The 17,320-nt window shown below is 40.3% G+C and overlaps 1 protein-coding gene across 1 annotated transcript in view; it reads right to left on the reverse strand.

Moving 5' to 3' along the window:
* Positions 1 to 17,320, reverse strand: part of PITPNC1 (phosphatidylinositol transfer protein cytoplasmic 1) — a gene marked incomplete at both ends in the record, with an annotated part of 66,906 nt that overhangs the window by 23,831 nt on the left and 25,755 nt on the right. The window contains 3 exons of the mRNA XM_079544222.1: positions 34 to 146; positions 10,985 to 11,073; positions 14,252 to 14,400. Coding sequence (XP_079400348.1) covers positions 34 to 146; positions 10,985 to 11,073; positions 14,252 to 14,400 — 351 coding nt within the window. The remainder of the gene's footprint in view (positions 1 to 33; positions 147 to 10,984; positions 11,074 to 14,251; positions 14,401 to 17,320) is intronic.

Consider the following 17,320-nt stretch of genomic DNA (forward strand, 5'->3'; position numbering starts at 1 on the left):
TACATTTAATTTTGCAGAAGTCATCCTACTTACGCTGTCATTGCTTCCTTTGTTGTCCTCATACTTTGTCTCTATGTGAATGGAGAACTTAGGCAAAAATGAACACTGTAACAAAAGAGAAATGCGTTTGACATGATAAAAATATGCTGTGTTTCATCAACTGACACATTCAGAACATCCTGGTTGGTAACAGCTTTCTTGTTGGGTTTTTTTCCCCATGTTACTTCAAGAAAAATTGTCAGATTTACACAAAACATGAAAGCATTTTATGATTCTGGAAGGATGCAGAGATTATATCTGAAAGCAGAACACTGCAATGAGTGTATAAATAAATTAGTGTGAGTTCTTGCAATAACTAGCTACTGTAGTTTTCACGCTCCTTATACACAGGAGCACTGAATGCCCTATGAGCAGAACTCTGCCACCTTGAGAGCAGCTCAGCACTCTCCACCATTGACAAGGCTGCCCCCACACAAAATATCCCAAGGACTTTTCATTGCCTGCAGGTTCTGCACAAACAGCCCCGGTACCTTGACATGCAAGGGTTTGGTTTATTTTCGTTTTTAGTGGACAATAAAATTTAACATAATTTCTTATTAATTAGATTAAGATGGATTATGAGCTGTCTGGAAAATGTTCTACACTAAAACCCAAAATAATCTCTAGAGAATAATGCAATAAAATTAAGGATGCAAAATTTTTTTCTCACAAAGACAATATTTCTGTATTTTACATGGGAATAAATTTTTCTGTGGATTGCTGAATTTAGTTGGATTATCAAGACTAGATTCCATAATAACAGGTGACATAATTTGCAATATTTTCTCCACTGGAATATCTTTTCTTTAGCACTCCATTGCTCTTCTTTCAAACCAGGTTTTCAGTGAGGCAGACAGAGTCAACATCTAAAAGACTCCAAAGAATGTTAGTTTAACAGCATCTCCACTGTTAGTCATCAAGTCTTGCAATAACTGCCAGCAGAACTGAGGTGGCAGTTACTGGTATAATGCATCAGTAACAGCCTATGGCAAAATGCCTTTGCAAAGCCAATGACTACTTCTCGTATTGTATGCACAGCTTACACAACGAGGGCACTGTGATGCTTAGCATTAACGCTGCTGTTGGTCCAAGTTTGGACTTGATAAAGTTTGGATCATTCTTCTAAGGGATGGGCTGGTGAGTAAGAAAGGAGGTGATTTAGAAGACAATCTGCCACGCAACAAAATTAAAATGAGAAGCCTGCTCCTTTGAGACTACAGAAAATATATTCCCCCTTCCGTGAATCTCATCTCAAAAATAATGGTTCAATTTTCTTTTGACCGCAGAAATATTCATAAGCACATCTACCCAAAAAGAATGCAAAAAGAATGAGTTTTGCCAGAACAGAGTTCTGGTGCCAGGGGCTGTAGAGATAGCAAGCTCATTCTGGAGGAAGGAAGAAGACTGCTGCTCAGGCTGCCCCTCCATTAACACGAGATATTCCTATGGCACACATTGCTGCTGTGGATGACAGACCACACCAGCTTCCCTTCAAATCACATAAACATCTGCCCTTTCAATAAAGATTTCTGGGGACCGGCATCTTACGAGCCTCAATCCACCCTAAACTGCGACCAGCTCTCAGCCATGCAGCTCGTGCACTGAGTGACAAAAATAAAACACTAAAAAAATCACCAGCATGTAGAGTGCAAGATGGGGCAAGTTCAGTGCCAGGTGAGCTGGTTCCTTGTTATCCACATCTCGCGGGCAATTAAAGATCGATGACTTATGAGTCTCAAAAACACCAGCTGAAGATATGCAGTATTTATAAGCACTCTGACAGAGCTGTGGATCTCATAATGCAAACTGACACACAGAGAGAAATTCCAGATATTCTCCGAACTGAGGTTGTATCACCTATCTCAGTATTTTGCTCCTGTGCTGACAGTCAGCTGAAAACATCTGCAAACAAATGCCTCAGCAAAGAGCAGGAAAGAAGTTCATCAACAAACCAAACCACCAAGAAAAACTACAACAAAAAAGGGGGAAATGAAGAACCTTGAGTTATATTAATGTTAGTTGGAAGGAGAGGTGAATAAAAGCGATTGATGGCAAGAACTCTACAAATAAATGTTCTTAAAGTAAGCAAAAAGCTATGAATGTCTTGCTACAGAAATATGGAATGACCCAGCAGATGGAGAATGCCATCACGACTGAAAACGATGTTCTTATCACTCAGATGATTCACATTCTAAAAGTAAAGAACATTCCAGTTGTTTTCCATGCACGCATGAGAATGGGGAAGGTTGCAGATGTAAATTACTACTAGAGGTGGGCTACAGAACACAGATTAAAAATAACAAAACCACTGACACCTATTGCACAGTTTTCAGAGCATTTGGAAAAGAACTTCTTGAGAGCTTGGATGGTAAAAACAGGGGTCATGAATTTCAAAACCTCACAAATGGCAGCTCTGTGTTCCACAAAGGCACATAAGTGCTGGCATCACAGTCCAGGCATACAGAGCTGCTGCTGACAACAACCCACAGCTCTGCGAATGGGCATCCCCAGGGAAAGCATTCTTGAGGAAATGAGCAGAGCCTGCCAATTAATTCATCGTTCTGTTATTATCAGTACCTCCCAGAGCTGTGCACTGAACGCAGAACCTGGTACTGCACTACGATGGACTCAGGGCTTACGTCTGAGCACCAGCTTCTAGGAAGGTTTTCACTACAAGCTGCAGAGATGTATGCCCCAATAGCACAACATACTGTTTACTGGCACTGTGTCTGCATGTTTCGAGGTTACTGCTGCAGCCCAGGCTTTAGTTACCTGTTAAGAATCTGCCCTTTCCATTTGATGACCAAAATTTAATTTTCTTTGCTACACAGTTAAAATGGACGCTTCCAAAACAGAACTCATACAAATGGAAGCAGTGGATGATGTAAGTGATCAAACACTGCACAGTTTCAGGTACAGTGGGGGATGTAACACAAAACATGAGAAACATTTGTGCTGTTGACCTGAAGCATAGCTAGGAAATATGGAATAATGCCAAATGACAGATTTCTCACTTCCCCTGCAATAAAATAAATACCTGCTACTTTCTACCACCATCTACAGTTTACCAGCAATGAGTCAGACCGTGACACTCAGAGACTCAGCCATTCTATAGACTGAACTTCAGGTGCCATCAGGCTGCCTTTGGCAGTTCAGCGAAGCACGGAATCAAAGTGTTGTTCCCTGCAACTCCAAATCTAGACTGTAAAAAACAACCTTCTGTTCTGGCATTTCAAACAAGAGAAGTTAGGAAATGCCTGAGGATCTCCAGATTTCTGCACAAGAACTACTGAGTGCCACTCACCTCACGGCACCTCATTAAAAAGCAGAAAATCATTTTAGCATAAAGCTATCAAAAGTCAACCTCACTGTTGCTTTGCAGATGGTAACACGAATTTACCTCCAAATGAAAGCTACAGTTCAACAAAAAGAACTGGACTGCCAACACAGCTCTGCAGAGCTGGCCGCCAACCACTGCTCCAGCAGCTGCGGGGGGCTCGGTGGCTTTCAGGAACATTTAGCAGGGTCCAAATTTTTGAACATTTCACAGACTGCGTCTCATGATTCATCAGCTGCACTCTGACTAATTGGCAGAGGGCTCCGGCAGAACCAGAAAACTGTTTATGCATCGTTCAAAAGACTTTTATTACTCATGCAAGAAGTACATTTTTTTTTTCTACTTGAGTGGCTGTGTACAGACCCAGCCAGGGATTCGGTGTTATGCAACAGTTGGAATCAAACTTGGGAACGAACAGAGGTAAGAAACCTTTCAGCACATTTCTTCTCCAAAGCACCGCTCCTTCCGTGCTGCCATCCACGCACAGCAGTGCGCAGGGCTCTGCTTCCACGCCTCCGTTCCATTATCTCTACAGCTTACAAGGATCCTCTTTGGACAAAGAAATAGTGGCACGTTTAATCTTAAATTTAAACCTGCACTTGATTTCTATAGAACAGCCCTAGTGCCTCCAGAGTCGCAGGTAAAGGGTTCTTTCATTAACACTTGCTAAGGAGGCGTCTCCTACTGTCACCTCCACCTTTCTTTAGAGGTGCCTGGGAGGGACACGAAAAACAAAACAAGAAAAACCCAACCAAAACCAAAGAGTATTTCAGGTGTTTTTGTTCTCTGTGCTGTTGTTTGTTTGCTCCCTGCATTCAGCATCCTTTCTGGCATGGGCCAGGAGAGGATTAAAGCTCAAGAGAGCAACCAGCAAAACGCTGTGGGTCTGTAACCAAGTACAGCACAGCAGCACGGGTATTTCCAGATTAAAACAAAGTGAAATGAAAGCAGCATACGGAAAAAGCACCCACTGCAGTTGGATTTTCAACTCACCACAGATAGCCTCTTGGAAAACGAAAGGCCTATTTTTAGCACGGTGATTGATTAGTGTTGCCATAGCAATAAGAAACCCTTAGAAGAACAGGGTAGAACCTAAGTATGCCAAAACACTTGCCAAAGTCTTAAAGAAACAGTCAAGCACATATGGTGTTTTACAATCTTTTTAAGTAGAAGCTTGCAAAAATAACCTTTGCATACTAACTGCATCTGAGGTGGCTGAAGGAATTGCTGCCATTGCCAGTGGAGATGTTGGACAGAAGGTAACTCAGAGCAGTTTTTTGCCCTTCTGTAACCCGTTCTGTACAGTTAAGTGTTATTTTATCAACACCATTTTTAGCTTTAGTTTCATTTTCCAGAGTTTCTTTCTGACAAACGTTCAAACAACTGCCAGATCTCTCACTGCTACACCTTAATTCTGCTCCCTGTGAATATGAAGCCACAATCCCTAAAAGCTATTTTTGTGCAGCAAAAGTTAATGCCACTTTTTGTTTTTTTTTTTAAAGCAGAAGTATATCTAAATGCTGACATACAAACCTGGGGAGGCCAACATTCCACCTCAATGCCCTCTGATCTCCCACCACATTTCAGGCTAATGAATTATTATTATTATTATTTTTTAATACGGTCACATGTGTTCCAAGGTAACATCTACAACATACACAATGGGACCCCTTGGGGCATCTGAAGTTCAGAGCTGGAGAAAACAGTAACTGCTATAACGAGGTGAGACCAGCCAGGCAATGTTATTTTTCATGCTTTAAATAGAGAAACTTGGAGATTTCACTGCTTTGAATTCAAAAATTTGGGGCACTGTTTTGGGAGTCCGTTGGTAACAGCATCTTCTCACTGAAAATCAAAGCAGTGAGAAAAACAAATGGAGCCTGCAATATTGATTACCTTCAAAATAGTCTGGAGAGAACAGCATGCAAGCACAGAGCTGCTCTGCGGCGCAGATCACCTATTGCACAAGCTGGCACCAGTGGGGATGGCAAAGATGGCGCAGAAAATAATGGAAAGGACAAGCTAAGGAAGGAAATCACTGTATTACATATAAAAACCTGAAGAACCAGTTAACTAACAATTGCCTCCAACCCCTGAAACTCAGCTCCTATCTCTGTTCTTGCCTTCCCCTAGGACCCCCTTCTCTGATACATGGCAACAGGAACCTGTGTATTGAGGGAGAGTGCGAGTGAGAAACTGTGCAAGTGAAAATGGCGGTGCTATGAATCAGAGAGCAGTCTGAACTGCTTTATGGTAAGCGAAGTGGAAAAAGAGAATTGCCCTAAGCAGTTGGATTTAGTCTGTAAAGAATGGGATGACTGAACAGTATGAAGCTATTAAGTAAGAACACAGGTTTGGTGTTTTCTATTATTTGATTCTTAAGAATATTGCAGCAGTCCTTCTCTCTGCTACAATCTCTCAAGGAACCAAACCTGCCTTTTACCAGAATAACAGCATCAATTCAGAGCCTCTCCTCCAACCTTAAGGAAGATGGGGAAGGAACTTGGGGAGTAACTCTGTATTCTTTCATACAGATCTTTTTGCACCTTTAATGCAGACCCTTCTTGCACTCAGCTGGAGAAATGTTTGTGCACTGAAGGCAAGACTGATGTATTTCTTTCAGATTTCACGCACTGGTAATCAGATAAAGAGAAGGCAGAGAATAAAACCCTACAAATTCATTGCAGTGAGCACTGCAAACATCTGATTTTTCCCCCCCCCCCCCCCTTCTCAGGATTATAAACCTAACAGTTACAAGAACATCCCTTCCAGCTAATTTACTCCATGGATAAACTGGCAGCTAAGTGAAGCACATAACATGCCTGTTCTCAAAGTAATCAGAAAACAGCGGGTCAATAATGGAACAGTTAGCAACTATCACTCTGGGGCCCTGACACATAGCAGATGAAATGATTATATTTGCCTCAGTCATTTGCTGTAGAAGAATTAATGTCACTTTGATAAATCAAAGGAATTATTGTCTCCTGTTTTCTGTTCCGTAACTGCTTTTCATAAATATTCTGAATGTATGTCCTATTCTTAACTCAATTTGAACCACTGGCTGGTTGAAATAAGTCTCCACCTTCATGCAGAGAGTAAAACATGCTATCTGGAGTCTCCATCCTGCTTTATACACTTACAAATGTGATACGAACAGCTGTCAAAGATTATGTATTTTTTCTCTCTTTTCTCCTTCCTCTCTTTCTCCAAAATCTCAACTGTCCCTTGAAGAGGTGAAGTAGAGACAACATCCTGATGCAGGCTCAGAAATGTGGTTCTGTGCATTCCTTTTTCATTTGGTTTGCAACACAGACAAGTTTACTTTCCCGGTAATTATTTCTAATCTAGCTGGACACCCTCAGAGAGGAGTAAGCATCTCCTCAGTCATTCTTCACATGTGTAAAAACAGAATATTTCACACACTTCTAAAAAGATACATATGTAAATGCTACAACAAATTGGTACTTAAGGGTTTGTTGAGAGCTCCAGGACATCTTTTCTCCAGCTTCCAAGTGGAAAAGGTTTCATCCCAAAACTGGCAAAGGAATTCTTCCTAAAAGCCAGCAGCAGGAATCACCTACTCCCCAAAGCAGGTAGTGCTTGACTGCAGGCACTCACCAGTACCAGGGAAACTCCCAGTCACCCAGCATCCCTAGGAGTTACGTCTATAGGGCTTCCTTCCAGCTGTACCTCAAATGCAGCATCCCAAATTTATAAGCTTACCATCAGCTTAATTACAACATTAAATGAACTTGTAAGTAAAAATTGTTTTAGCAAGCTGTCTCACCAGGTTTTTAATTACAAGATCAAAATCAGAGCAATTTAAATGGAAGTTTAAGAGCCAGAAAAAATAGGTTTTCTCACTTACTGTCCTTAAGCAATGCCCCACCACTATAACAACCATTTGAACATGAAGGCACTATCTGATTCACTAAGTTCATTCAAACCTGGATGAATTCCTTTGGCTTCAGCTTCAGAAGTGTTTTTTCTACTTCCTCCTCTTTCAATAGCAGCAGGAAGCTTGCAAGGATTAGCTCAAGGTTTGATGCAGCATTTCTTGGGACATAACCCATGTCACACCTTCCTGACAACAAGTCTTTAGTACTGCAGTTCTAATGAGATCCTCCTCCACCAAGAGCATGGTATACGTTTTAAAATGCTTTCCTGGCATTACAGCATTTCACATATTGCACCACAGATAGCATCACTTGTACAGTCATTCTGTAAAGCTCATTATCTTTAGTATGTCATTCGCATTACACGTTATTAATACAGCTGTCAAGACCCAATTGTCAACCAAGCAGCCGTATCTTGCTGCTCGCTGTCAGATTTAGAGATCTGCTGTGGAACAGACACCATTCTTCAAAGTGGATGCCCTTAAAACTAGACCCAGACTTTAGAGTACAAACACAATGAACACCGACTGCCATTTCTGTTGCCATGCATCCAATCACTCCTGTTTTTTCACACTACCATTCCAGAGAACAGCAATCCAGAAATTATTTTCAATGCTTGCTGAACTTTTTTCCCTATGTGATCTTGCAATTTCAGGTCCTTGAGAAACTCGTATTTATGAAATCTGTACTGTTTCACAGGCAAAACAGATTAGTCTGTACAGAACCACTAAATTCTAGTGTATGTGTTTGATGTTGCCCAGTTTCTGAACAACCTTTGTGTTTTACATTTGATAGGGCTAAGCCTTGCAGTCTGCCATTCACATCCTCTTCTGAAGCACTAATGCACACAGAAATGACACCACGGAGCCTTTAAGATCCTTGCTCTTCATTTGGAGTGGAGATTCACAAAGGCAGGATTTCTCCTTTCTAGCAGTATGCACACCTTGGTAAGGTTCTGCTCCATTTATGCAATTTTTGGTTGATTTGTCAATGTGTCAATTTTTTTTTGATTTCAGAATCAGTTTTCCTCGAACTGAGGCTCAGTTTAATTCCCCTGATGTCCCACAGACCCCAGAGGGAATTTTCCACTTTTTAGAAAAAAGTGTTTCCAAGCTGTCTTACACATTCTGGGGAAGATCTGCGCTGGTTAATGCTTTCTGTAAGAATTCTCTAATAAATACAGATACAAATGTAGATAAATATTCTAGGCAAGCATTGGAATTATTCCCAGTGGTATATTTAACATTTCTGTTCTAGAATCAATAGTTTGAGGCAAAGAACTTTCTCTATTTTCCCCTGAATACCATTTCACAGTCAACTGGCTTTAGATTTCCGACTGAAATGCAGTTTCCTTAATCTCATCCCAATATTTTTAGCTTTATTTCCTTGCACCACTGTGAGCAATTATGGGAACTGGGGAATTCCCACAGGCAGCTGCACTGTCACTAAGGGACTGTTTTGCCTACCTTCTGCGTTTGTAGACCCATTCGATTTTTCTTTAGAACACTATTCAACTCTGCTCTTGAAACACCCCTTCAGCTGGATCTGCTCTACACACCCTCCCTGCAACGTCTCCCAGGTGTTGTCTCATCAGATTAGGAAAAGATCACTTCCTGACTCAAATTCTTTGAGAATGACGTTGCTCTTTGGTTTCGACAATGTGCTGCATTTTAAATTCAGACATAAGATTGTTTGCTTCAATCATTCCTACCTGTCTCTTTCAGTGAAAGAAAAAAGTACTCAACAGAGTAACAGGTATCTATGTGACACAGCCTGTCATCTTCACAGTGCAAGATTAAGCTGCTATCAAAGGTTTAATCACTTAATCACTGTAAACTGCAACAGGCCTCACTGAAGATGTCTTCAGACAAAAATAGCTGAGCCTGTCCCTTTTTTGCTATTACCCATTATGGTACATGTGAAATTTGTTTATTGTAAGAAACACATGTGAAACAAAGCAGAATACATAATAAATGCAAGTGCTGCTCCGAAAGTAATGCCTCCTACTATGCTGGCCCACAGGGTGGATGTTGGTGGGATGGCCAAACCTTTCCATCAGTATGCCATTATGTGACAGATGGCAGCAAAGGGGCACTCTGACAATTGTGTACGACATAGGAGTGTGTTCAAAGCAAAGGAGTGGAACTGAATTCCTCCATGTGGAAAAAATGGCACCCCTGACATTCATCAACACTTGCTGAATGTCGATGGAGACCAAGCAGTGGACGTGAGCACAGCGAGGGGCGGTGGTGCTTTTCAGCTGTGGTGACACTGATATGAACAAGCCACATTCTGGATGGCCACGCACAGCTGTCACACCACAAGATGAAGAGCATCTTGATTAGCCTATCTGTGTGAATCAGCTAATGGTGGTGACTCTTGGAAAAACAGTGTTTTATAGCTGAGAATTTGCTCTATCAAACAGTGTTACTGTACTCCTTGCTTCGTGGAAACAATAGGAGGCATTACTTTTGGAGCAACCTACATACATAAAGTAAATGTTAAAAAGTACAGTTCATCTACACAAGTTTTCAAACCTAGCTTACATTTATAACTCTAAGCCTCCAGCTTCCAGAGCTAAGCCTCCAAAATCCCTTTATTTTGACTCCTTCACATTTATCACATCAAAATCTCTCCTCTTTATTCTTCACAGGTTTTTAAACATTGCACAAGCACTTTGAACACTGCAGAATTAAAAACCAAACGGATTATATTTTATAACAGAAACTCAATCTAAATCAAGGCAGCTGTTTCTGAAGTGTCCTTTCACCTGGAATTTCCTCACCATCTCCCCCTCCTCTTCCAAAGGCTGTTGAAAACTCACTGTATATTATTGAGGTCAATTCATTCGGAATAATTTTTCTCATGATTTATGTGCTATATTTTGCCTCAGCTCTGCTAGAGAGAATAACTGTTGGGTTTTTTTTCTGGGCACCAGGCCCAGTTTATTCTTAATTTTGTCTACAGATCGTACAGTTTCCCAGATACCATACCAGAGATGAGCATTTTATAAGTTAATAAAACAATAAATAAAACAAAGTATGTTCTCATATCTCCAAGTAATAACTAGAACTTTAAAAGCCTTGCCTTGTTTTATAGAAAATTTTCTATGTTACAGTTACTGCATAAAAATATACCATATTTCAAATGCTAAAAAAAAAAGTCAATAATTTATAAGGAATAGTTCAAATGTAACATTTCATTTCTGAAACAAACAGTTCCACTATTGAAGGTATTACATATTAGTTGATTAGTTGTATTAAGAAGGAATCAGTTTGGCTCCCAGTACTATTAGTTCACATAGTTACACTATTTTTAGAATAAAAGGAAAAACTTACTGTGTATTCTGATTTCCAGTCGTCCATTTGTAAAAAAAAAAAAAAAAAAAAAAAAAAAAGGGAAAAGAAAAAAAAGAAATGTGAAATAAAACACTGAAGCAAGACCCTTGCAGCAAACACACATTAATCATTAAAGGAATTTTGTCTGACAATCTGCTGATTTATGTGTTACTAAAGAGTATGGGACAACAAGGGGTACAAGTCAGCACAGTCTAAGTGCACGATGCTTTATTTGCAAGGAGGGTATCGCATAGATTACAGCTTTCCCTTAGCCATAGTCTATAATCTGTGTCTATCACTCAGCATGTGGTCTGGAGCTTCTGAAGGTAAGATGAACTACTCAAAAACAAGTTAGTAATCATTTTATTCCTTACCTGTGATTGTATAAGGATAATAATTCCAAGCCTTCTCTGTAACATAAAATATTTTCGGAACAACTGCTCTAGCCCAGCTAGGTAGTTTGCTGAAAATAAGAAAATGCATAATTAGAATACGTTATGATCTGTATGTATGTATGTAGTACAGGTGCTTTCAAACATGCTCGTACTTTGACAAGTGTTTCACAGGATGCAGTAATACTCAGACTTCCCAATATTTTTATCTCACAAACACACGTTGTTTCAGATTTCTCCACAGATGTATACAAAACCAAGACAGCTTGTTCCTCTCCAGATCGAGCAATATGGCACCAGTGCAATGATCTCTGATCAGACACAAGCTGAGGTTTCAGTGCAGTTTCAAGAACTGAGCCTCGCAGCTCAGGCCATGGAGGATGCAGCAGGTGAGCCCTGCAAGGTGTCTGTGCCACAGAATCCTCAGCCACAGGGAGGCACCCTCTAATAAGAGCTCATGAGCAAGTCTGTGGTGCCGGTCCACTTCCATCTTGACTCTGTCCTTTGTTCTTAGAGGCGGTTTCCTATTTCCCCTTATCCCCTGCTGGCACACAAACCCTTACCCTCAGAGTACCAAATGAGTGATGAACTGCCACACATTTTAAGAAGAAGCAAAGTTCAAGCAAACCCACCATCCAAGCCTTTCCTAACGACATCAATTACAGTCACTTGAGCTGTCAGTAACAGAAATGCAGTGCTGGCCACTCAGACAAACATGGACTTTCTGTGAGCACAAACTGCACCGTACTTCAGGGACTCAAACTGCGCTGCCTGTCTGTGTCAGAAGATCACTCAGGCTACAGCTGAATCTTTATTGAAGTTTTAATTCCCAACTATAAATGTTTGAAAGTTATTTAAGCATAACTACATGCATGAAAGTAAAAAGACTTCCTGTATTAGCAAACTTCAGGGGAAAATAAGTTTGGATCATTAAGGTTTGTTTAACCATGATCTAACTATGCATAAATATTGAATTTGCCCAGAGGCAAAATGCAGACATTGGCACGTTACCTGAAGATTCAAAGTCAAGTGCATTGACTTTTGCTCTTTGATGACATTGCTCTAAAACAGGTTTTCTTTACACAAATCTTTCTTATGTACAATCTTTTATGCCCCTTTTTACATATGTAAGAATTAAAATATTAGCAGGCAATAAAACACAAATGAAAATAACACATAAATCTTTCCAAGAAACCATCACTGAAAATATCAAGTTTAAGACTATTGTGGCAGCTACAACCACTATGGCAACAGAAGCTTTTGTCTGTGAAATAACGACATTTTAAGTGAGGCTGCAGCATGCTGCTTGCTTGAGCAACAGTGGAGGCATAAGTACACAAAATATTTCTAAATCTATGTAGATACTGATGATAGTATCTCATTGATTGTTCATGAGCATTTGGCAAAGCAAAGAGGACAACCGCTCACGACTGTGTGAAGCTGTCCAAACCCATCTGTTGCTGGAACCTTCATAGGTTCCTTCACAATTCACTGCAAGTTGGTGTAAGAAGGTGTCCTGTGATGGAAGGCTGCAAAAACAAATCAGATCACCTGAAATATAATGGAGGAAACTTTGAAGACCATCTGCTTGAAAACCATGCGTGCAGCAGAATAAGAATGGAGTATTTGGACCAAGATCAGCTGTGCAAGCAGGAAAGGACAACTGTTCCCAATTCAAAGCCCAAACCAACCGGCCAACAAACAGTTTCTTCACCTGTCTACTCCTGAATTTAACCATGACAAGGAAGTAATTTAACTTAGACCAATGACAAGAAAGCAGAAGAATGGAATGAAGGAAATCAAAGCTTATTAATACAAGAAAGCAAGGAGGAAAAATTATGGCTAACAATACCTAATATATGTACTTCTTTACTCAATTGGACAAGGGACAGGTCTGGCAAATGTGTTACATAGCTACTGGTTCTCCATGAGATCTGCACTCTTCAAGTACTCAACACACAAAGGTTTCATACAGTTTTCAATATCCAGTTCAATGTAGCAGCAGGAAAGGTACAACAGCTTGTGTTTTCCATTGGCCTTGTTTCCCAGGAAGTACATCTGGTTGGATTTCTGAAGCACAAAGGCAACTTGTACCGGGAAGTGCAGTAACACCTTATCTCTGAGCACACTGTGCTGGTCTTGTAGGAAGTGAGACTTTCTGCAGTGGGAGATTCCAAAAATGGCTATTTAAATAGCACAGCTTCCTGCAGTAACCACGATGGATGTTGCTGCAGAAGCAGCAGTGTGGTTATTTTTAGTCATACAAGTAGTTCTTGCCTACAGAGGCGTTATAGAAAGAGGAATACACTAAAAGCACTTGATATAAGCTCCTATACTGTGTTTCAGGAGGTGACTGAATTTCAGTAGTATAAATTCAAGCTAAAAAAAGGTTCTTGTAAAGTAGTCCTGACTTCAAACATCCACTGTAACCTTAGCTGAACTTCAATTTCCTGAAGGGAAGTGAATCTTCTTTGTCAGTGGTCATACCCATCTTTGGGCAGGCGATCCTCTGGTCCACTGCCTGTGCTAACAGAAGCAACGTGGTTCCCAAGTATGTCCTACACATGCTTTTTAGGACAGATGTAGTTATTATTAATTACAATAAAGTGATGATTCCGAACATGACCTTTATTGCATAATGCCTTATCTCTTCTTAACATGGAGGAAAGAAATAACCAGAAACAAACAAACAAAATCTGGGAGCTCTACAGTAGGAACAAATGTATTGATTTTTACCAAGTCTTATATCCGGCCTGTGAGAAAGAAGAATTACAGTCACATTAATATTGAATGTTGGCAAAATATATTGTTTGATTGCATGTGTGTGAGCATGTAACATCACTGGTGATTCAATTGAGCCTGAGTGAAGGTTAGATACGTCAGGATTGCAAAGGTGGAATAATCTGTAACGTAAAAACAATAGCTGTGCTGTTTCTGCGCTTGCTATGAAAGAGCATAAAAGTGTAATAAAAGACAAGGCAGGCCAAGGGGAATAGAAGAACATCGGAAAAACAGCAATATTCAATTAGATCAGAGGTAATAAGAAGATCGAGCAATATATTTCATAGGTCACAAACACATGTATTTAAATATAAAAGCATCTCTAGCCTTTGAGTTTGGAGGTACTGACCTTCAGCAGTGTAATTTCACCATAGGAAGAGACATATTTCACTTTTTTGTCTGACAAGGACATTTCACTGCTAATTGTTATTGCTGCCACGCTGAAAGAAGCAGATCTATTGCACTTGCCTGTTGAGATAGACACGTTTCTCTGTTAGCTGACCATTGCCGTGGTTTGGGTCCTCATAAGGCTCATTCTGCACCACTTCGACACCTTCACCTCGGTCACTCTGCTCATGGCTGTGCTTGCTTATCATGTACAATTGCCCAATTCTGTACTGCAAAGCAAAAATCAAGAACAACATATTCACTTTATGTAATATGAGTATTCGTAAGTCAAGGTCATACAATTATGTATCGTTATGTACAAATTTAAGGTCATCTAAGGGATGAAAAACAGTATTTCGAAGCTTTATTCAGGCCTATGAGCAGAGTTCCTCCTGTTATCTTATCAAATCCAGGGCTTCACTTACAGAAAAACACAAGAGCCACGTGCGTACGATAATCAGGAGAGAACTTTGTTTTTACAGTATATTTGTAAGTATTTAAGTTAAGAATAAATGAACAACTACCATACTGCATTCAAGGTGTTTTAACTGGCGGGTGAACTCTATGGGCCCAGACTTCTCCTGTCGAACCAACATGATGCCAACAGTGAAGACACACACACGGATTCAGCAGTTTCAGCTCTTTCCCCAGAAAGAAGCAGACTTAGTACTTAGAAAAAGAAGTTTGAGAAGAGTGATTTGGTGATATCATTAAAATAAACGACAGCACTTATCTTTTTTCATATAGACTCACAAGTTATTTAGGAAGCCAAAACCCAGGGGCTGCAATCACAGAGAAATAAATTATTGCACTGGCAATTGACTTCTTTTTTCCCTGCAGTACGTCTGCATCTACTGTAGGGCTTTTTCCTCCAGAGAAATCTAACAAAAAGTACATTCCTAAACTTTCATTAGCAAAGGTTTTTAGAGTAAGATTGTACTTTCCCATGCATTTTCTGTCCTGAGATTTCACTCTTATTTAAGTCCCTTCCACATTCTTGAACACACCACAGTTCTCACAAGAAACCATCTTTGGACCTGTTTGGTTTTATGCACTGGATCCATCACTCCTCCAAAGTAATTTATTTAAGGACATCTAATCACATCTACCACATCAATCAACTTCCAACACGATGGACAATCCCTTAATGGCTGAGCTACCACACACACAAAGCTGCCAGGTACACAAAGCTGCAGCGTAGGCAAAAGGTAACAGCCTGACCTCACTAACCTCCCTGAAATTCTCAGTTATTACAGTTATAAAACAGCAATCCTACTACATACTTTACAAGCTCCAAAATGCCAAACCAAAAGAGCAAAGTTAGAAAAAAAAACAGTCAAAACATGGAACGAGTTGTCAGTGAGATGGTCTTGCTAAAGAAAACAATACAGAATAGGGCAGGGGTGTTCCCTCAATGCACACTACAGCAACAGAGCAAATTACTGTACAGAAACATTCCTAAGACATTCACTAGAACAGCGATGCAGAATAACACTATTTGAACCATTGGATGCTGAGTTCTGTTCTCTGCCTGTATCTGCAGCTTCCTGATCTCTGGTGCCTCCTTCAGACAAAGCATCCCCCATTCAATAGATGAGCCCTAAAAATCATTTTCCTTGCCAATCATGTTATCATCATCTTTGGTCTCTACTGAATCTTCTTCTCTATCTCATCACATTTAAACACTTTGTCCTAATCTTTGAGATTCTGAAGAGCTGTCGACTTCAAACATACACTTTAACAACTTCATGAAAAATTGCCTTCTCTGCTTCACTAATAATAAATGAATGCTCTGGTACACAGCCAAGGCAAAGTCTGTAGACGGAGCAAGCACTTCTATTGGACAAGGCAGTAGTGTTGGAAAAATGAGAACTTTCAGACACGTGAAGCTGTTCTTCAGCTCTGATATCAAAGCAGCATTCTTCAAAGCTGAACACAAAGAGGAAAAAATGCCCTGCTTTTTAATTAGATATGTATGAATTAGACCACCTGTGAGCAAAGGCACTGCCTGCACAGTGATAAGGATGGTAGAAAAGAGGAGAGGTGATAAAGTTGCTTATCTTCTAATGGAAAGAAAGAGATCAGTAATTTGTAGCCTGTGGAACATGAAAAGGTTAGTTGAGGAAAGGGGAAGAGCAATTACAGTTTGCCATAAAACCAGAATCACTACTGAGATCTCTGATCAGGTTTCTGCTATTTTGACTTTTATTTGCCATGGACATCTCTGGAAAGTGTTTCACAATTGCACATGACATTGCATGCTAAGATTTCCTACTTCCACGCAATCTTGGCAATTTTGCTCTCAGCTGAACACAAATGTCTCCGTTTCTGTGGGAAACACTGGCTCAGAAACATCAAGACAAACGTGTGTTCATGCTGACAATGAATAACAGTGCTGTACCAAGGCATTCACTAGCTGCAGTATCACAAACCAGAGATACTGACATATAACAACACGTTTAGCTAATAGAGATTGATATTATTTCACAGATACACGCTACACAAACTGCAAGCAGAACAGCACATCACCAAGGCTATAAGGCACCCCGCTCAGCACGTGGGTAAGGATGGCTGAGCTGCACTGTTCAGCAGATAATCTGCAGCACAGAGAAATCACTTCAGACACTGCAGTCAGTGCTTACAGAAAGTTCTGCTTCTCTGATGACACTCACAGTCACATGCGCTCCAGTGTTAAGATTTCTGAGATTGAACAGAACAGAACTTTGCCTCATCTGAGCGCTTCCCAGCTCAGTGCTTTTACCACAGGACACATCTGTAAAGGTGTTCAATTCTCAACAGTAATTACTTAAGTCAAAGTGGTTTCTCTTATCACACTCACTGACTATAAATCCTTCAATCCTTCATACTATTATTACTATTAGACATCACTCTGCCTTTTGAAATGGGCACTGCCTAATGCATTCTCAGGTTAATGCAGAGCCCTCACACGCAGGCAATTATAACACTGTGCCTTCTGATCCCCGTGCTTGTGTAGATGATGATTCACAGCTATTAAGAATAATTTAAGAAAGCCTTTTCCACGGCACGAGCTGCAGGTTCTGACAGGGTGATTTGTCTTCCTTGCTGTTAACATTCCTTGGTTTTAACTAGCACACAGGAACACACACTGTAAGCATCTGAGATCCACGT

This window comes from Tetrao urogallus, assembly GCF_951394365.1.
Source record: "Tetrao urogallus genome assembly, chromosome: 18".
In the NCBI taxonomy this organism is placed as follows: Eukaryota; Metazoa; Chordata; class Aves; order Galliformes; family Phasianidae; genus Tetrao; species Tetrao urogallus.